This window comes from Carettochelys insculpta, chromosome 1, assembly GCF_033958435.1.
Source record: "Carettochelys insculpta isolate YL-2023 chromosome 1, ASM3395843v1, whole genome shotgun sequence".
Taxonomy (NCBI): domain Eukaryota; kingdom Metazoa; phylum Chordata; order Testudines; family Carettochelyidae; genus Carettochelys; species Carettochelys insculpta.
Window position 1 is genome coordinate 13,042,048 of NC_134137.1, and position 20,379 is coordinate 13,062,426.

Here is a 20,379-nt window from a genome sequence, read left to right on the forward strand (position 1 = left end):
ATTTGGCCATTAGCATGGCCATTTTGACACTTTTACCAAGCGTAGACGTAGCCTAAAGGTTTATTAATAAAAGAATGAAGGACCAGGGAAAGAATGAATTTGTTGAGGCAATTAAATGACATACATGAATCACAAAGTTCTTGGTGCAGGCCGCAGCAGAGGTGGAATAAGCTGTTCTCTTAAAAGTCTCTGGAGCACATCCTTTGTTGGGATGGGTCAGCGATGCTTCTGGGCTCAGTTCATAGCAGGGGTGCTCCTGAAGTGATGATCTGGATTGAAGACAAAGATGGAGGAACCTCAGGGTCCTCTTTATACCCTGACCCACCTGGAGGGAATTCCACTGTACTTCCCTGTGTGAAGGCGCGTCCAGAATGGAGCCTGTCCTCTGAGCGGGTCATCTGTCCGTGTCCTTTCTAGGCAATCTGCCATTGCCTCTTGCCTGGCTTACATGTCCGTAGCCAGATTCCTCAGATGTTGGTTGGAATCTGATAAGGTCCTTTCTCTGACTAGTTCTGCTCGCCTGACTGGGAACGCTTTCGGAAGAGGTTGCTACGTCTCCAAGGGTGCGTCTACACTAGGAACTAAGTCCGAAGTTAACTTTGAGGTTAGGCACTACATTGAAGTAGCCAGCACAGAGTCTACACGCATTTTGAGTTCCTTGAAGGGAGCCCAGCCTTGAAGTCCTTACTCCATTCCTGGAAACGGAGCAGTGCCCTGCTTCGAAGTTGAACTTCCAAGTAGAGGGTGTGTAGACGCTCAACGTCAGAGTTGCTTAGGTGGAAGTTGTACACTCATCCATCGCTGTACGAGCACAATTGGTTCCTAACGTTTCGCTCGAAGGCGAAAAGTCATAAGCGGGACACTGAATTCCTATTAAAATACGTGTAAAAGTCTCCGATTGGTTCCAAGTGCTCAGAGTGGCAGCAGGTGGCGCTGCTTTTGGAAGGTAAGTGAACGGGGGGGTTGGTGGGGTTAAAGGCTGGGGGCAGTTTGGGGACATGAGTGGGAGGGAGGGTTAAAACATGGTGGCGGGCTGGGTTTAGGGGGGTGGTTTTCAGGCTGCTGCCAGGTTGGGTCTGTGGGGCTGGTGTGGGGGTTAAGGCTGCGGTGATTTAGGTGTACAGGGCCGGTGGGGGCGGGGGTTAAGGCTGCGGTGATTTAGGTGCACAGGGCCGGTGGTGGGGGTGTTAAATTGCAGTGGTTTGGTGTCTGTGGGGCTGGCGGAGGGGCTGGGGATGGACGTCAGGCTGCGGTGGGTTGGGACTGCAGGGCCAGTGGGGGTGGGGGGGGTCAGGCTGCGGCGGGTTGGGGCTGCGGGGCCAGTGGGGGGGGGGTCAGGCTGCGGCGGGTTAGGGCTGCGGGGCCAGTGGGGGGGTCAGGCTGCGGCGGGTTGGGGCTGGGGGGCCAGTGGGGGGCGGTCAGGCTGCGGCGGGTTGGGGCTGTGGGGCCAGTGGGGGGGGGGTCAGGCTGCGGCGGGTTGGGGCTGCGGGGCCAGTGTGGGGGGGGTCAGGCTGCGGCGGGTTGGGGCTGCGGGGCCAGTGGGGGGGTCAGGCTGCGGCGGGTTGGGGCTGTGGGGCCAGTGGGGGGGGGGTCAGGCTGCGGCGGGTTGGGGCTGCGGGGCCAGTGTGGGGGGGGTCAGGCTGCGGCGGGTTGGGGCTGCGGGGCCAGTGGGGGGGTCAGGCTGCGGCGGGTTGGGGCTGTGGGGCCAGTGGCGGGGGTTAGGCTGCGGGGCCAGTCGGGGGGTCAGGCTGCGGTGGGTTAGGGCTACGGGGCCAGTGAGGGGGGGTCAGGCTGCGGCGGGTTGGGGCTGCGGGGCCAGTCGGGGGGTCAGGCTGCAGCAGGTTGGGGCTGCAGGGCCAGGGAGGGGGGGTCAGGCTGCGGCGGGTTGGGGCTGCGGGGCCAGTGAGGGGGGGTCAGGCTGCGGCGGGTTGGGGCTGCGGGGCCAGGGAGGGGGGGTCAGGCTGCAGTGGGTTGGGGCTGGGGGGCCAGTGGCGGAGGTTAGGCAGTGGCAGGTTGGAGCCATGGGGAGGGAGTTAGTCTCATATTAGGAGGGGGAGTTCACTCATCCAGTGAACAAAAGGTCAGTAAACGTGCCCTCGTTTAAGCGACTGCTCGTAAATAAAGTACTCCTCTAGCAAGGGCTGAGCGTACTTGGAAGTAAGCACCTTGGAAGTTATTTTTGCAGTGTGGACACAGCCCTAGTGTGTCTCCCAGAAACTAACCTTCCAACCACATGCACCGCACCAGTTCGTAGCCCTCCACCAGAAAGTGATACCAGCGTGCGAGCAGCACAAACCGATTCAGCGAATCCCCAGCTTTCAGGAGACCCGAGGTGTGGCGCAAGCCTGGGATGGGGATTGCGGTGATGTTTGCATGTTCAGCTTAAAAGCCAGCAGCATCACAGCCTCCCGGTGCCGTCCTCCCCTGCAGCTGCAGCCAAGGGGCTCTGGAACAAGTTCAGGGCTGCCCCGGCCCAGGAGGCCGTCCCCCTCGGCTCCCGCTTCTCGCCAGCACCCAGTGGCTCTGCTGTGTTCTGTTCGGTGCAGCTCCTTCTATCGCCCTCATTACCGCTGTAATACAGGTGCTTTCTGGGGTGCTGCTGAGAGGGTCAGTCGGGGTGAATTGCTTAAAGACTGGGGCTGTGTCTAGCCAAGCCCCCAGCTTTGAAGGGGGCCTGGCAATTAGGGTGTTGGGAGGTTACTAACGAAACATTTTGAGGAGTAAAGGCGCTTGGAAGGTGTGTGGACGCACCGAAGTCCCTGCGGCTGACCCGCCGCTATGGCAAGCCGGGGCTTTGAAGTTTCACGCTTTGAAGTTGCCGGAGGGGAGATTTAGCCTAATGAGGTGCTGCGTATGCACGGCAGCGCTTCGTTAGTAACCTCCCCACACTCTAATTACCAGGCCCCCTTCCAAGTTGGGGGCTAGTCTAGACCCAGCCTGGGGGACTTACCGCCCAGGACTGGGGGTTCCCCAGTGTGGGGCACCAAACCAGTCGCAAAGGGCACGTCTGGTCATCGCGTGGGCCAGCAAGAGCCACCCGAGCTGTCCCCTGCGGCACGGCAGTTCTGCACCCCCCGGGCCGCTTCTCACGCCGAGGAACAATTACCAAAACCAGCTCGCCCAACCCAGCCGGGTTCTCCTGAGCCCCAGGGAGCAGCCACCTCCCCAGGTGACTGTCACTCAGAGCTTACCCCCAGGCACGCTGGGCCTGCCCTTTCGCCGCCAGCGTCTAACGCGGGGGTCGGCAACCTGAGCCCCGGAGCCACATGCGGCACTTTAAGGAGCTTTAATGGATTTAAAAGGAAGCGGCAGCAGCCCTGGAGCCACTCAGCAGTTGGGGGCAGAGCGGGGAGCCCGGAGGTGAGGGCTGTGGGGGGAAGTCAGCCGGCAGGAGAGCTGGGGGGATGGACGGCTGAGCCTGCCCCTGCTGGAGCTGCGCCCCCCGTGGGGAAGGAGTTGGAGGTGGTGGGGAGTGGGGCAGGGGAGGCTGCGGCCCCGGTGGAACTGTGCAGTGAGGTGAGTTAATCCTGCAGGGGAGGTTGGGGCTCCGAGGGGCTAAGCCTGGGGGCACTGGGGGGGAGGTTGGGGCTCCGAGGGGCTAAGCCTGGGGGCGCTGGGGGGGAGGTTGGGGCTCCGAGGGGCTAAGCCTGGGGGGGTGGGGGGGGAGGTTGGGGCTCCGAGGGGCTAAGCCTGGGGGCACTGGGGGGGAGGTTGGGGCTCCGAGGGGCTAAGCCTGGGGGCGCTGGGGGGGGAGGTTGGGGCTCCGAGGGGCTAAGCCTGGGGGCGGTGTGGGGGGAGGTTGGGGCTCAGAGGGGCTAAACCTGGGAAGGGGGGGTGGTTTGCAGGAGGGGTGGGTAAAGCCTGGGGGCAGGGAGCGGGTTTGAAGGCTGAGGCGGGTACAGCCTGGTGACGGGGGTAACAACTTTGTACCTGGCACAAATCAGCGTGCGGGCGCCTGCCCTGTGTTTCAACTCGGCATGATCAAAAGTGCGGTTTGCCGCTAGTTGTGAAGAACCGTCCCCTGTTCTCGCGCCCGGCGGCTCTTGGAGGGGCGGGTTCATAACTGAATTTCAGAAACAATGGCTCTTCTCGCGGGTTCGGTTGCGAACTCCTGGTCTCAAGGGTTATTAATGGAGAAGGAGAGGAAGGAAGGAAGGAAATAAATGGGTTTGGCGCCTTAAGTGGAGCAAGCCCCCGTCGTGGGCTGTATGCGGCCCTGGTTTGGCCCTCTCAGCCGTGCTCAGAGAAACCCCTGCTAAGCCAGCACGTTGCGTGAAGGAATACTTCCCTGCCTATTCCTTTTCTCGGGTGCCCCCTGGATCTTATGGGTAACTAAGGTCAGGGCCCTGATATCAGCTGGGCCTGCGACTTGTTACTGGGAGATTCCGGAGAGTTGCCTCCTGGGGCTTTGTTGTTGGGGAAGATGGAACCTGCTGGGCCAACAGGCGTGAGAAGACCCTGGAGAAGTGGCTAACGAGCTGCGGTTGCATGCACCCCAGCCTGCAGCCGTCAGCTGGGACCAACCAGGGAGCTCCCATCTCCCAGAGCAGGTGCGCACATGCCTGAGCCCTTCCTGCTCGAAGGGAGTGGGGTCCTGTCCTTGCTGAGGCCGGCAGCTGGAGGGAGAGCTGATCTCCCACGCTCAGTCAGTGCCTGAAGATGGGATGAGCGGTGAGATGCAGCTCAGCACAGCCCCAGACGGGGCTAAGTTAATGTGAGAAGTTGCTGTGCTTCACCATGACCCTAGCATGCCTGGGGCCTGGGCACTGAGCCCCTGAATCCTAGGGCTGGAAGAGACCTGAGGAGGTTAAGTCCAGCCCCCTGCCCAAAGCAGGATCAACCCCAACTCAATCATCCCAGCCAGGACTTTGTCAAGCCAGGACTTAAAAACCTCCAGGGATGGAGATTCCACCACCTCAGTAGTTAAAACCCATTCCAGTGCTTCACCAACCTCCTGGGGAAGTCGTGTTTCCTGATCTCCAGCCTACACCTCTCCCTCTGTAACTTCAGCCCATTGCTCCTTGTTCTGCCATCTGACACCACGGAGAACAGTTTCTCACCCTCCTTTTTAGAGCTCCCCTTCAGGAAGTTGAAGGCTGCTATTAAATCACCCCTCAGTCTTCTCTTCTGTAAACTAAACAAGCCCAAATCCATCAGCCTCTCCTCACAGGTCTTGTGCTCCAGACCCTTAATCATTTTTGCTGCCCTTTGCTGAACCTGCTCCAGCAAATCCACATCCTTTTTATACTGGGGGCCCAAAACTGGACGCAACATTCCAGATGTGGCCCCACCAGTGCCAGGCAGAGGGGAATAACTACATCTCTAGATCTGCTGGAGAAGCTCCACCTGATGCGGTGCAATGTGCCGTTAGCCTTCCTGGTCTCACCGGCTCTCCTCTCTCCCCTGCAGGAGGCGCACTTCTCCGAGGTGAACGCCGTCACGTTCAGTCCCAGCCCCGGCGTGCTGGCCACGGGCGGGGCCGACAGCCACATCCGACTCTGGAACGTGGCGGGAGGTACGGCAGCAGGCCGCTCGCTGCTCCTGGCCCTGGCGTCGTGTACCGCAGCAGCCGGGGGTTAACCCGGGAGCGGCACCGCCAAGGGGACGGGGCTGAGCGCTCATTGCCTGGCTCAGCCGGAGCCCCGCTAGCTGGTGTGGTACCTTGTCCTGGTGTGCATCAGGCTTGTGCTTGGTATTAGCTGCATGGCCAGTGAGCCCCTGCTGCCCACCCAGCCTTTTCGGGCCCTCCATAACCTCTGCAGCAGTTAGCCCACCTTCCCGTAGTGCGTGTCCTCCAGTGTGCCCTTGCTGCACAGCTGTGCGGCTGTGGCTGGGGTGGAACCCATCAGCTGCCAGACAAAACACCGCAATGTGACCGAGGCAAGCTCGGGGGAGCTGGGGGTGGCCAAGTGGGAGGCTCTGGTTTGGCCCAGCGCTGCGGGCTGCGGGCTGTGCCGGTCGTGGCTGGGTCTCAGGTGCTATAGGGTGTATGTGCAAAGGCGTAATCTGGGGGTGGCCAACCAGCGAGAGAGGAGGTGCCAAATAGCTGGGAGTAGAGTGCAAAGAGCCACGTCTTGTGCCGGGTCTCTAGCGATGGATGGATAAAAATGAATATATAATACGTGGCTCAATGCCCTCCCTGCCCCAGAGCCAGGCACCTCCAGCCCCCAACTCTGACCATCCACCTCCCCGCCCCAGAGCCAGGCACCCCCAGCCCCCCACTCTGACCATCCCCCTCCCCGCCCCAGAGCCAGGCACCCCCAGCCCCCCACTCTGACCATCCCCCTCCCTGCCCTAGAGCCAGGCTCCCCCAGCCCCCAACTCTAACTCCATCCCTCACCCCTCCCAGAGCCAGGCACCCCCAGCCCCTCTCACCTTGCCCGCTCTAAGCCAACACCGCCACCACCGCTGCCACCCCCTTCTCCCTCCCCACGCTGGGGTGCGTGCGCAGGGCGGCAGCCGTCATTCCTGGCTCGCGGCTCCGAGCAGGAGCTGCATTTCACTGCTCAGAGAGCCGCAGGCTGGTTTAACCCGCCCGGCAGATGGCAGGTGCTCTGGGCCAGGCCGCTGCAGAATGTGGCCCTGACTTAGCTGCCCCTCTGTCGGGTGTCCGCTCCCTTCAGGATGCCCTCAACCTTTCCTCCCCCACCCCTCCGCTTCCTGAATCCCCGAGGGCATGGCAGCTCTGGATTCAGACCCTGTCCTGTTGGCTGGACTCCTGCTGCTCTCCTGGGGCTTCCCTTCCTCCTCCGCTTCCTCTGGCAGAGCTAGGGAGGCGCCTGGGCCCTGAAGTTCAAACCCAGCACGCCCAGTCCAGGCGCTCTCTGCCTGGAGACGTTGCGGGGTCAGTAACCCCCACTGCACGGAGGGGGAAACTGAGGCAGGAAGGGGCTATTTCCTAACATGGTCTTGGTCCGGGGGCATCTCCCGCTTCCGAGCTGTGGGCGTCTCCCAGCACGTGGCACCTCGGTACTCAGGAGTCTGTCTGTCTGTCTGTCTGTCTGCTCGCAGGGAGGCTGGAGAGCCTGCAGATCTTGGAAGGGGCCGGCGGCAGCATCACCAGCATCGCCTTTGACCCGTCGGTGAGTGGGGCGTCTCGCTCGGCATTGCCAGGGCCAGCCCGGCTCAGATCTGGGGGGCCCCAGCTTGGCTGTGACTGTCCCCAGCCGGGAGCCTGGGACAGAGGCCCCAGGAGCAGCTGCAGGAAGTCACAGGACCTCTTAATCAGCCTCCTCTGGGCTCTTGCTGACCTGGCCACCTACGGCACCAGGAGGAGGATGCTGGATGCGGGGTGGCCCAGAGATGGTGGGGCCTATTTCTGCTCCTCCCTTGTGTCTGGGCAGAAGCCCTCTGGGTGGGGTCCACTGGGCCCCTGGCCAGCTTCAAGGAGCGGTGGGCGCTCTCCGGGATTCCCTGGTCGATGTCGTCCTCAGGGAACCTGAAGGGGACACTGAGCAGCTGCCCCCACTTTGGTTTTTCTCATTAGTGGCCCCAAGCAATCAGGTGGGTCCTGTGTCCGGTAGCCCCGCCCACTCGACTAGGGGCGGGGCCTTAGGCTTAAGCCCGCCCACTTCCCAGCATCCAAATAGTGCTCAGAGGATGACCCACCTGCCCCCTTGTCCTTTACCTTGTCCCGGCTGCGGGCAGCTGGCGTGTCCTGCTGCAGCCTCCCTGGACCCCAAGGAGGGGGCTGATGAGGGGCAGGGGTTGTTTCTAGGGGAGAGGAGAGATGGAGGGGCCAGGCCAGGCAAAAACAGGCCAGAAGCCTGCAGAGTTCTCTGCCCTGTCCGGGGAAGGGCTGGTTGATCTTCTTGGGTTCCTTTGCGGTATGTCAGAGCCCAGCCTGGTGGCCAGGTCCCCTAACACCTCCCTGCTCCTGGGGCCTGGGTCGCAGCTGTGGGACAGGGCAGCTGCTGTGTCCTCTGCTCATTTCCGAGCCATTCAGAAGCCCCGGGAGAGCGGGACGTGTTGGGAACTGCTGGGAAGCTTGTAGGGGAAGGGAGGCTCCTGGTGCCGCTGGGGCTGCAGGGTGGGAGGGGACCATAGGCTGCCCAGGAAGGGGCTATGAGGGCTGTCTCTGGTGGGGATCCCCATGCACTGCAGGTGTGTTTGCAGCGCATGGCCACTAGATGGCAGCAGGTGGCTGCGAGAGGCGCCACCTCTGGGCTGGCCGGCTCCTGGTGGTCCTGGGGTGTCCTTTAAACCTGGCTTCCTTCCAGCTGCCAGCTGGTGCTCCGGGCCGGGGCTGGTGGGACAGGGAGCCCAGTGCACCCCAGGAGTGGCAGGGGCTGGGAGGCCGGGCAGTAGGGTGCTGCACCAGGGGGAGAGCAGGACTGGCCATTTCACGCCCCCCTCATGGCGATGGATGGGGGGGGTTCCTCATTTGCATTCACACCCCCTGCAGCTACAGCCCGCACGGGCCTGCCATCGCCCATGGCCTGAGCAGGCAGGAGGTGGGGAGGGGCAGTGAGGGACAGGGAAGAGGGCAGCTCGCTGTGTGGGGAGAGGGGGTCGCCTTGGCCTGGTCCAGGGGAAGAAGGCTGCAAAGTAGCCAGGGCTGGGCGTGGGGAGGCAGCTCAGGTGGGAGATCCAGGCTGCTAGGTGGGTAGCATTGGTCTCCAGGTGATCAGCTGCCCATGGGACATCCTGGCACCTGCTTCAGAGGCAGCGGCCGAATCCAGCCTGCGCTGGGGGCAAAGCGAATGTCCCCCACTACAAGGAAAAGCAAAGGGTGGCTCTGTGCAGGAGGCCGGGTCTCCACTGAAACCACCTCTGACGTCTCTGGGGCAAGGGCGGCTGGCAGGGCGTGCCCGCTGCTCCTGAGTGCCCCACGGACATAGCTCCCTGCGCCCACGTGGCATCGGCAGATCCCAGGTCTCTGAGGTCCCAGGGCCCAGAACGATGGTCACATGCGGCCGAGGGCAGGACCCCAGCTCTCACCGCTGCTCCTCTGCCTGGCCCCGTCAATGCCCTCTTCCTCCTTTCCCAGGGCAGCCAGATCCTGGCGGCATCGTACAACAAGTCAGCGCAGCTGTGGCATTTCGGGGACTGCAATTCCAAAGTAAGTGCAGCCGGGGGGGTTCCCTGGGTCCCGGCCTCTGGGAAGGGGCTGATTTGAGCATCCCCTGCTGACCAGAGAATGATCCAGCCGCCGAGGGGGTGAGGTCCGGGTCCGAGGACCCCCGACAGTCACACATCCGCTGCAGGAGATGTCCCTGGCTGTGCTGGAGACAGCTTTCCTGCTCCGTGCTAGGAGCATGTACGCCTGTTTCACAGCCGCAGCGCACTGCCGGCTCGGGCGCACCCTGGGGTGGACCATGGGACTCTGATTTACTACGGAATTCTCCCCTGGGGGTCTGGCCGGTGGGTCCTGCCCACATCTCAGGGTCTCGCTGATCCCTGTATCGGGTGTTGGGAAGGGTGTCCCCCCTTGCCCCCCGCCAGTAGATTAGCAAAGGGCCTAGTGGGGTTTCGCCTTCCTCCACAGCATGCGGCATGGATCACTTGCTGGTTTGAATGAGAGTAAATGGTGGATTCTCTGTACGTCGCAGCCTTTAAACCATGACTTGAGGATCACAGAATCCTAGGGCTGGCAGGGACCTCCCCGCCCGATTCACAACATGGGGCAGAGGAGCGGCACTGCTGGGATTTCAAAGGGGCCTGGTGCAGCTGCAGCTCGGGGCCCCTTTGAAATGCTGAGCCCTGGGGCAACCGCCCCATTGGCCCCCGCATCAGCAGGCCTAGCAGGGGAGGTTTTGTGACCTGCAGTGTGCAAGTCAGGTTAGAGTATCATGATGGCCCCTTTGGACCTTAACATCGCCGAGCCTCAGCGCTGGTTTCGTTGTTGGGAATTGCAGAGTTCTGTGGTTTCATTAATTTACAAAAATAACCCCACTGAACTCCAAATCCCTGTGGTTCCTCAGCAGCCCCAGCAGGGGCAGGACTGAGCCTTGGTCACCAAGCCCGTAACGAGCTGCCCTGGACTCAGGCAGTGGCATGGCTCGTTTTCCTGGCTTATCTTCGATGACTTTTAAAAAACAAAATTAGATGATTGGGAAGAAAATGCCACATCCCCCCGGGCTCCTCCCCTGCAGCCTCGTAACATCCCCGGCTCTTCTGTTGTCCAGGAGACGCTCACGGGCCATGCTGACAAAGTGACGGCGGCCAAATTCCGCTCCATCCGCCACCAAGCGGTGACGGGCAGTCGGGACAGGACGGTCAAAGAGTGGGACCTGGGCAAAGGGGCTTGTAAGTAACTGGCTACCGGGCGCTGTGTCCTGTTGCACCAGTGCCCTCCACGAGGGGGCAGCAGTCCTGCTCAAGTGTGATATGTAGCGCCCCCTCGTGGCTGGGGAGATTATTACTGCATTGCAGTAGGATCCAGCGTGGCCTGGAAGCCGGGCGCTTAGGCAGCCAGCCAGCAGAGATTCAAAGGCTTCCCAGAGCGCCCACAGCCAGCGGCGTGTTTTACTACGGGTGGTGCACATTTGCACATGCCTCGGTGCCTATAATAAAATTTATTGCACACGCGAATGGAAGAAATGAGAGGGAACATTGAGCTGCACTTGGTTCACGCTGGGTTCTGTACAACCCCAGCACGAGAGGCAATCCCTGCATTGGAGAACTTACCGCTTGTGGGGGAAACTGAGGCACAGAGCGGGGACATGACTTGCCTAGGGGCATGCAGCAGATCAGTGGTAGGGCTGGGAATAGACACCCGGTCTCTTGACTCCCAGTCCTGCGCCTTAGTCCAGTGGCTGTGATACAGGCTCGAATACTGCGGCAGCTGGTAGTGTGGCCCCTTTAGTCCGAGGCTTGAGCCGCGGAGCAGAGGGTCCTAGGTCCAGTCCAGGTGCATGATGCATATGGGGTTCCCCCGGGACCTCTGCGGCCTGGCTGTGAGTCAGTTACACCAGGTTCTTACAGCCCTTCCTTGTGCAGGCCTCTCTGAGATGCCAGCTCAGTGACTGGTTCTCTTGTGGTGATTCCCCAGGGCTCCGATGCCCATTGGGCCTGGCGGTGCTGGGCACTCCACATGCGGGGAGGAGACAGGCTCTGAATCAGAATCACAGAACCTGCAGGCTGGAAGGGACCTCAGGAGGTCATCGAGTCCAGCCCCCTGCTTCAAGCAGGATCAACCCCCACTAAGTCATCCCAGCCAGGACCTTGTCAAGCCGGGACTTAAAAACCTGGAGGGATGGAGATTCCACCACCTTTCTAGGTAACGCATTCGAGTGCTTCACCACCCGCCTGGTGAAGTAGTTTTTCCTAATGTCCAACCTACACCTCTCCCTCTGTAACTTCAGCCCATTGCTCCTTGTTCTGCCATCTGACACCACTGAGAACAGTTTCTCTCCATTCTCTTCAGAGCCCCCCTTCAGGAAGTTGAAGGCTGCTATTAAATCACCCCTCACTCTTCTCTTCTGCAAACTACATAAACCCAGATCCCTCAGCGTCTCCTCGCCGGTAAAGGGACATGAAACTCCCAGCACCACCCCACTACCCCGGTGCCAGTGTTCCCTGTAAGCTGGCATAGCCCTGGCTGGGGCATGCAGACACACCACCCTCACCTGCGTGGGTGGTGCTGAATTGGCTCTGTTCGGTGGCTTTTTACCTGGAGCTGTCAGACTTGGAAAGATGGGGAAAGGAGTCTGGTCTTGTGGGCAGGGCGTGCCAGGGCCTTGGGTTCAGTTCCCAGCCTGCCACCCACACAGCAACTCGTGCCACTGTCCTGTGCCTCAGTTTCCTCCAAGGAAATTGCCTTCTGTGTTGCCCGTGTCCCGGGCAGTGAAACAGAGTCCATTCCCCTGGCAGTTTGCCTCCCAGCATCAGGGCAAGGTGGAGCAGGTGGATAAACAGACCAAAGCAGGGAACGGACTGGAGCTGGCTGCTGTATTTGCAGAGCACAGAAGGCCTTGGAGGCCCTACTAATGAACACTGGAGTGGCCAGGGGGAGCCAATTAGGCACCTGTATTGACCAGATGGGGGGGAGGGGGTCCCCGGCAGGGTTCCCTCTAATTTTTTCTGTGCGTGGGCGGAATAAATTTTGTGGTGTGCACCAAGGCACATGTGGGTGTGCACCACCCACGCAGAAACATGCTGCTGTCTGTGAGCACTCTGCAGATCAGCTGGGCTGCGCCTGAATCTCTCCCGAGCGGCTGCCCCAGTGCTCAGCTGGCAGAGACCATTGGCAGGCCGGTGCTGGGAGTTTCCCGTCCCTTGTCTTTCCACCCCTCGCCGGCAGCCAGACAACTGCTCCGGGAAGGAACACGGGGCCTCCCCGCCGTGGGCGACTCTCCCGAGAAATCTGGGGAGCTGCCGGAGAGGGTGCTGTGCCAGCCCTGGGCCTCCCCAGCCCTCCCTCTGCCAGTGAGTGTCAGGTTGGCCCCTGCACCCTGCTCTGCCAGTCCTGAGACCTGCCCCCCACAGCTGGGCGGGTGCTTCTCCTTGCTGTCTGCAGACCCAGGGTGGGAGCCGGCGCCTGCCCCAAAGCGGGCAAGAGCCAAGTGGTACCCAGGGGGCTGGATGAGGGCAGCCCCGGCTGGGCCTGGCCACCTTGAGTGGAGATTGCCCCTGGCACCGAGCCCCTGAGTGGTCTGGGCTGAGAACAAACCTGCCCCAGGCCACAGCCGGCCATGCCCTATCCCAGGAGGACTTGGCCCAGATCGCCTGCTGGGCGTCAGTCATAGAGGAGCCCTCCCCGCCAGCCTCAGCCACCGTCTTATCTAGCCCTGCTCTCGCCCCTGCCTCTCATGGTTGTGCTGTCCCTACAGGCTGCAGGACCATCAATGTCGTCTCCTATTGCAATGACGTGGTGTGCGGTGACAACGTCATCGTCAGCGGCCACCACGACAAGAAGATCCGCTTCTGGGACAGCAGGTGACTCCCCTGCCCGTGAGGGAGTGCCAGGGAAGGAGCCCTGCTGGGCTCCGGGGTCTTTGTCCCCCTTTGGTTGGTAGTGGGGGGGAGAAAGCTGGGTAAAGCACTGTCCTAATCTAGAAACACTCCCCCTCCTGGCCTCAGCTCTTTCCGCCCAGGGATCTCAAAGAGGGATTGGCTTGAGCAGAGAGGGCCCGGTCAGTCTCCCTGTCTCACAGATGGGGAAACTGAGGCACAGATTGGTTAAGTGACATGCCCAGGGACCACAAAGGGAATTGGTGTCGGAGCCAGAGCTAGCGCTCAGGAGTTGCTTGGAAGCCTGTGCTCTGTCTCTTAGGCCATGCGGCCCCTCAGTGATCTGACAAGCAGTTAACACCTCCTCCCGACCTGGGTATTCTCCGACTGGCCTTTCCCGGAGGACCTGGTGGCTACAGCTCTGGGCTGGAATGGGGGAGAACAGGTTCCCTGCCCGAGTTGTGCAATGCCTTGCCTCAGTTTCTGCTCTATGAATTCTATGCATCCTGTGGGGGCAGGAGATCAGTCTGCTGAGGGCTCAGACGCTGCTGAGTTCGTCGCCACAGGAGAACAGCAACCTTACTGCCTAAGTCACACTCCTGGCTGCCTCTGGGCCTGGCCCAGGTGTGCGCATGGGCCCATGGAACTCCCTGCCTAGGCCAATGCCAGCTGGGGCAGCCAGGCGCCAAGAGGGCCCAGCTCACTCAATGCCTCGCTCCCCCCGGCAGCCACAAGGGGTGGGCGAGGAGGCCACCGTGCACCGGAACGCCCAGTAACGGATCTGTCCAGATAATTCACTCCTGTTATTGAGCCCAGCGGGTCCCAGATCAGCAAGGCCAGACCGTAACTGATGACCTCCAGCGGGGCCACTCCGGCATGTGGGAGCCTGGGGGGCAGTCGTGGGAGCAGAGATATGGATGGACGGCAGGGCTGGTTCTGATCCCCATGGGCCTTGGGGAGTGGGCAGACTTGGGCGGGTTTCCAGGGGCTGCCAACGTAGCTGATGCACTAACCAGCTCCCACCCACGCTCCAGGGGGCCCCGGTGCACAGAGGTGATCCCCGTGGACAGCAAGGTCACCTCCCTCCACATCAGCCAGGACCAGATGCACCTGCTGAGCTGCTCCAGGGACAACACGCTGAAGGTCATTGACCTGAAGATGAACAACGTCCGGCAGGTGTTCCGGTGAGCCGGGGGTGCGTGTGTAAATAAGCCCCCTGCTCGCCTGAGCCCTGCTGGGTGTAATGCTGTTCGCTCTGCCACGGCCAGGCCTATTCTGTGCCCCCGTCCAGCTCGGGCACCTCCCTTCTGTCACCACCTGTCCTAGCAGCTGTGGATTGCACCACTTCTCAGGCTGCTGATAGGGTGCTGTTCCCTGGGGGAAACTGAGGCACTGGGCGGGTGACTTGCCCACAGTCACCCAGCAGGGCCAGTGACAGAGGCGGGAATTGAGCCCAGCCCTGCGTCCTGCCCACCTGCAGCTCAATGCACCCTCTCTTCGGTCAGCGGCTCCTCCCCAGAGCCAGTCGCACTGCTGCTCCGGGAGTCTGAAGGGGCCGGTGCTGCCTGAGCCCACGGGTGCTAGGCCCAGATGAGCAATGCTGCCCGTTGTCCTTGCGGGCTGGCCGAGATGCTGGCGTTGTCCCATCAGATGCCTGAGTGTTGGCCTGGGGCCCAGTGTCGCAGGGCTCTCGTCCCTGCCAGCAGCTGTCCCAGGGCGGCTTGTCTTGGCCCCCGGCACGTCCCCAGGGAGCCGTCGCCCTCTCTGGGGAGCGATTCCCATTCACCAGGGATGTTGGCATTTGCAGGGCTGACGGCTTCAAGTGCGGCTCAGACTGGACCAAGGCGATATTCAGGTGAGCGGGTGCTGGTGGGCTCGGTGCTGTACAGACCGGGGCGTGGGCTGGGGGGATGAAGGGTCACATCCTGCAGGGGGCATGGGGCTGTGAGGGGGGTGGGGAACTGCAGAGTCAAGCCCAGTCTGTCTCTTGTCTCAGCTCTGAGTTGCTGCTGGGAGCTCGGCTCAAACGTGAGAGGGCCCCACAGCTGGGCACAGAGCTGACCCTAACCCTAACCGGTACCACTGTGCTGGTCCTGAGTGTCCTGGTGCCCCTCCTGCCCCATGGAGCCCACTGTGCCGGTCCTGAGTGTCATTACGCAGGGCCCTGCCGGTGCCCCCTGCTTCTGCGCCACAGACTGGGCTGGGCATGTCCTGGGTGCCATCACCCCTGCCCCACACAGCCTGGGTGCCACCTCCTGTGGCCCTGCCAGTGTTCCTGACTCCTGCCCCCAGCCCCTCCTATGCCAGCTCTGGGCCTGGCCACCCACGGCCCTGCCAGTGCCCCTCACTCCTGACAATCTTTGCCCACACCCTGTAGCCTGGTCACCCCCGAGCCCCAGATGAGGAAGGGGTGGGAGAGGGACCCCAATGGGTTTCACTGCTCCCAGGAGCTGCCACACAGCATCCTGCTCTTGATCCAGACTGGCCAGCAAGGCCCCAGGGGAGCCTCCCTGGAGGAGAAATGCTGGATGCCAGGAGAAGCCCCTGGGCGCCTGCAGAAGCTTTCACCATCCAGCAGCAGGGCCCTGTGCTCTCCTGGAAGGCCCCAGGGCTGCATCCTGGCACGGGGGCTCGTTGGTGCCAGGGGTTGACCCCGCCGCTCCAGCCCCATGCCCCGGTATCAGCCCCTGAGCACTGGGCTCGCAGTCGCTCTGGCCAAGCGGCCGGTGCCAGCCAGAGCGTGGGCTGGCAGGAGGAAATGGCGCTGGCAGGCCGCGCGCTGACCCCTGGGCTGGATCGATGGCTGCTGTTGACATTGGCGCCTTGTTAGCAGGCAGCTGCGAGCTCCCATGGGCCGTGCCCCAGGCTGCGGCAGGGAGGAGTGAGCTCAGGGCTGAGGCTGAAGCCGAGCAGTGCTAATGGGGCCCATGTGGCACGAGAACGTTACCGCTGCGATGTCCCCCTGCAGCCCATCCCCTTCGCGTCTGAGCCCCTCTCCCTCCGACCGCCTCCAGAGCCCTCCAGCTGGGAGCAGAGGGCAGACGGCCCCGGGAAAAGGCCCAGCGGTCCCTCCGAGGGGCAGGCCAGGGAGCCTGCCCCACGTCACTCCTGGGCACAGGCAGCCTCAGCCGGGGTGTCCCAGCACCAGCTGCTGATGCTGCTTGGATCCCTGCTGGGGGTGGGAGGGCTCCGGTCGCGCAGGCCATGTGGGTACCCAACGCCTAGCTGTGGGCAGCCGTTTTCAGGAGCACGGTGCCCATGTCATGCCCCACAGCTGCCCATCTGTCCCGACTGGAGGAATGGAATGGCTGCAGCCCGGAGCTAGCCGCCCCGGCACAGCTCGGCTCCCAGGGACCGGCTGCCTGGGCTTGTGTGCAGCCGCCCAGGACCAAGGCAGCTGGAGTTTGGGCCGGGCCATTGAGAGACCCTGCTCCACTCGGGCCGGCCAGCAGGGGGTGGTGCAGGGCTGGGGAGGAGCCATGGGAGGGCAATGACCCCTCCCCCCGCCCCTTTGCCACCCGCAGTGCAGAGCTGTGTCTGTGCCCGATGTGATTTTACCTGTGCAGCTGTTGGGCCCCGCTTGAGGCTCCAGGGAAGGGGCCCAACAGGCAGGGAGGGAGCAGGGAAATACAGGCAGATCCTCCAGGGCAAGAAGCCAGGTGCTCCCTTTGAAATGCCCAAGTTCTCAGGGTCCTTCCCCCACAGGCTGTGCCCATCTGGGCCCTATCCTGTGTACATTCCCCAGATCCTTCACCTCTCCCCCCATGCAGTGTCTGGGCCCAATCCTGTGTATATGACCAGCTCTGTTGCCCCCTCCACGTTCTGCTGGCTGCCCCAGGGGAAGCTTCAAGGTGTCAGACTTGGCCTGTGAACCCCCAGCAGTTGGGGGTGTGGGTGGCTGGAGGGGTTGCTCTCTCCCTGGAAGTGCCTCCAGCTGGGATCAATGCACACAGCTCAGAGGAAGGCAGATCTGCCCCAGGGTGCCCCTGGTCAAACTGGGCAAAGCTGGATTTGGGAGGGGGAAGTTAGTGAGATTCTTTGCTGGCATTTGTGAGTGGTGAATGAACAGCCTGGAACATGAGCTGCAGTTACCTCTAGTCTGCCCTGGGCTTAGCAGTGGCTCTTAGAGGCTGTAAAACTCTCTAGCCCTTTTTGGTTAAGCAGCAGTTCCCAGCAGCAGGGAGTTCCACAGATTTGCTGTACTCTCTAAACTCATTGTACTTCTCCGGCTGGAACTCCCAAACCCTGGAGTGGATTCTGTGTCTCACTGGACTGGAGTCACTATGTCACGGGCTAATATCAACCTGCACAGCTGAGCTCACATGCTTCTCCGTTCCTTGTTTCCCCACAGCCCCGATAAGAGTTATGCCCTGGTGGGCTCTTTGGATGGCTCCCTCTACTTCTGGAACCTGGAGAGCGGGAAGCTGGAGACGGTCCTGTCTGGGGAGCACAGGTGACAATCTGGTAGAAAGCTGGCTTGACAGTCGAGCGCGATGGGCAGTGGTCAATGGCTCAATATCTGGATAGCAGTCGGTCTCAAGTGGAGTACCCCAAGGCTTGGTTCTGGGGCCGGTGTTGTTCAATATCTTTACTAATGACCTGCATGAGGGACTGGATTGCACCTTCAGCAAGTTTGCTGGCGACACTAAGCCGGGGGGAGAGGTAGATATGTTGAGGGTAGAGACAGGATCCAGAGTGGCCTGAACAAATTGGAGGATTGGGCCAAAAGAAATCTGGTGCTGTTCAACAAGGAGAAGTGTAGAATCCTGAACGTGGGACAGAAGAATCCCAAGCATTGTTATAGGCTGGGGCCCAACTGGCTAAGCAGCAGTACAGCAGAAAGGGACCCAGGGGTTCTGGGGCATGGAAGGCTGGATATGAGTAAACAGTGTGCCCTTGTAGCCAAGAAGGCTAATGGTGTATTAGGCTGCATTAGGATGAGCACTGCAAGCAGATCTAGAGAAGTGGTTGTTCCCCTCCTCTATTCAGCACTGGTGAGGTCACATTTGGAATATTTTGTGCCCCCCCCCCCACCCGCGCCAGTAAAAAAAAGGTTGTGGATGTGCTGGAGCAGGTTCAGCAGAAGGCAACAAAAATGATTAGGGGGCTGGAGCACGTGACCTGTGAGGAGAGGCTGAGGGATTTGGGTTTGTTTAGTTTACAGAAGAGAAGACTGAGGAGTAATTTAATAGCTTTCAACTTCCTGAAGGGGGGCTCTAAAGAGGATGGAGAGAAACTGTTCTCAATGGTGTCAAACGGCAGAACAAGGAGCAATGGTCTGAAGTTACAGGAGAGGAGTAGGCTGGAAATTAGGAAAAACTACTTCCCCAGGCAGGTGGTGAAGCACTGGGATGTGTTGCCTAGAGAGGTGGTGGATTCTCCATCCCTAGAGGTTTTTAAGTCCCGGCTTGACAAGGTCCTGGCTGGGATGACTTAGTGGGGGTTGATCCTGCTTGAAGCAGGGGGCTGGACGAGATGACCTCCTCAGGTCCCTTCCAGCCCTAGGATTCTGTGATCTGCTAGCACTTAGGGCATACTGCTGGCCCGATGAGTCCAGGCTGTGTATTAAACCAGGATCCTCGGGATGGGTGACCCCTGAGGCAGCCAGGGGTCACATCAGGAGGGAGGCCTACTCTGGCTGTTCCTGGGGATGGAATGCACAGCACAGAGCAGGCTCTCAGGATACAGAGGATCCATGGGGAGGGAAAGAAGGCTGGCTGGGATAGGGAGTCTCAGGGCTACTAAAGCCCAGACTGGGGTCTCCTTCTCAATAAGGCAAACCAAGTCAGCCACTCCAATACCTCTGCTGCCCCGCTGGCCAGCCAGAAGCTACTCAAGCAAACCCACAGATTCTCCAGCTGCTCCTAATGGCCAAACCAGCCCCCCTCCTTGCTCAGGAGAGAGGTTAAATACAACCTATTTCACCAAATTGAACTACAGCTGGGACCCACTGGAGAACATGGCCAAGGACAGACAGAAGTGGAGGACCTTTATAGCTGACCTACACGCCAGTGGGCGTAATAGGCTTTAACTAACGAACTAACTATTTCACCAAATCCACACAGATTCTTCCAGACCCCAAAGGGTCCAGCCACATCCCCAGGTCAATATATACTGAGATCTTCCCCAAAACAGCACGCTGAGCTGATCCTTTAGGCTGTTTCTACACAGGCCACTTCCTTCAGAAGCGGCATGCTAATACACGGAGGGAAAGATGCTAATGAGGCGCAGATGCAAATTCCATGCACCTTATTAGCATAACGTCACGTGATTTGGAGTCCGGAAGACCATTCTTCCAGACTCCAAAACGCCGTGTAGAAGCGCAGCCCCGGGGAAGAATTTTGGGGAAAATTTTTGGGAATTAGGGGCCTCCGGAAGAAGGACTTCCTTCTGGAAGCCGTCCCAGGGCCGCACTTCTACAGGACGTTTTGGAGTCTGGAAGAATGGTCTTCCGGACTCCAAATCATGTGACATTATGCTAATGAGGTGTGGGGAATTTGCATCCACGCCTCATTAGCATCTTTCACTCTGTGTATTAGCAAAACAAAAAGCAGTCAAGTAGCACTTTAAAGACTAGCAAAATAGTTTATTAGGTGAGCTTTCGTGGGACAGACCCAGACAGAAGTGGGTCTGTCCCACGAAAGCTCACCTAATAAACTATTTTGCTAGTCTTTAAAGTGCTACTTGACTGCTTTTTGTTTTGATAGTGTACAGACTAGCACAGCTTCCTCTCAGTCACTATTCTGTGTATTAGCATGCCACTTCCAAAGGAAGTAGCCTGTGTAGAAACAGCCTTAGAATCTAACATCTAAAGGTTTATTAATAAAGAAAGAACGAAAGAACAGGGCGAGAGAGAGAAATTGCTAAAGCAATGAATTGCAAACATCAGTTAAAGCTATTGATGCAGAATGCAGCTGATGGTAAAAGCTGCTGTTTTTGAGAGGCTCTGAAATTACGTCCTCGGAGGGATGGACCCCCCCAGGTCACACAGGCTTACTTTGTGAGCACCGAAGACATGACAGCTACTGCCAGGGACATCTTTATAGTCTTGCCTTATGGAGGGAAAAACCCTTTCTTCTTCATGTCTACTCGATCGGGTTGCCTGCTGGGACAGTCTGTCATTGGTGGCGTGGTTAGCCAGCACCTCTCAGTCATTTTCCATACGATGCGGATTCCAAGGCTGATTTTCTGTTCCTTTGTTCAGCCCATGTCCCCTGGCTGGGTGGTGACCACGCCTTCCGTTGTGATCACAGACCACTAGAACTGGCAGAGACCTCAGCAGCACATCAAGTCCAATTCCCTGCCCTCTTGGCAGGGCCAAACACCGTCTAGACCATCCCCGACAGGTGTCTGTCTAACCTTCTGGCCACTCTCAGAAGACAGGATACCAGACCAAACAGACCAATGATCCTTAACTGTAGAGCAGTGGTTCCCAAGCTTTTTGGCATCACACCCCACTTTTGATTGTTGCAAAACCCTCATGCC

At 60.1% G+C, this 20,379-nt stretch overlaps 1 protein-coding gene across 3 annotated transcripts in view; it reads left to right on the plus strand.

Moving 5' to 3' along the window:
* Positions 1 to 20,379, plus strand: part of ATG16L2 (autophagy related 16 like 2) — a 62,099-nt gene that overhangs the window by 32,856 nt on the left and 8,864 nt on the right. For all 3 annotated transcript variants that reach the window (XR_012642362.1, XM_074975657.1, XM_074975792.1), the window contains exons 10-17: positions 5,410 to 5,515; positions 7,012 to 7,082; positions 8,990 to 9,061; positions 10,128 to 10,248; positions 12,774 to 12,879; positions 13,929 to 14,078; positions 14,702 to 14,749; positions 17,246 to 17,347. Coding sequence is in view for 2 of the 3 variants with exons in the window: in XM_074975657.1 (XP_074831758.1) it covers positions 5,410 to 5,515; positions 7,012 to 7,082; positions 8,990 to 9,061; positions 10,128 to 10,248; positions 12,774 to 12,879; positions 13,929 to 14,078; positions 14,702 to 14,749; positions 17,246 to 17,347 (776 nt within the window). In the remaining variant the exon portion in view is untranslated. The remainder of the gene's footprint in view (positions 1 to 5,409; positions 5,516 to 7,011; positions 7,083 to 8,989; positions 9,062 to 10,127; positions 10,249 to 12,773; positions 12,880 to 13,928; positions 14,079 to 14,701; positions 14,750 to 17,245; positions 17,348 to 20,379) is intronic.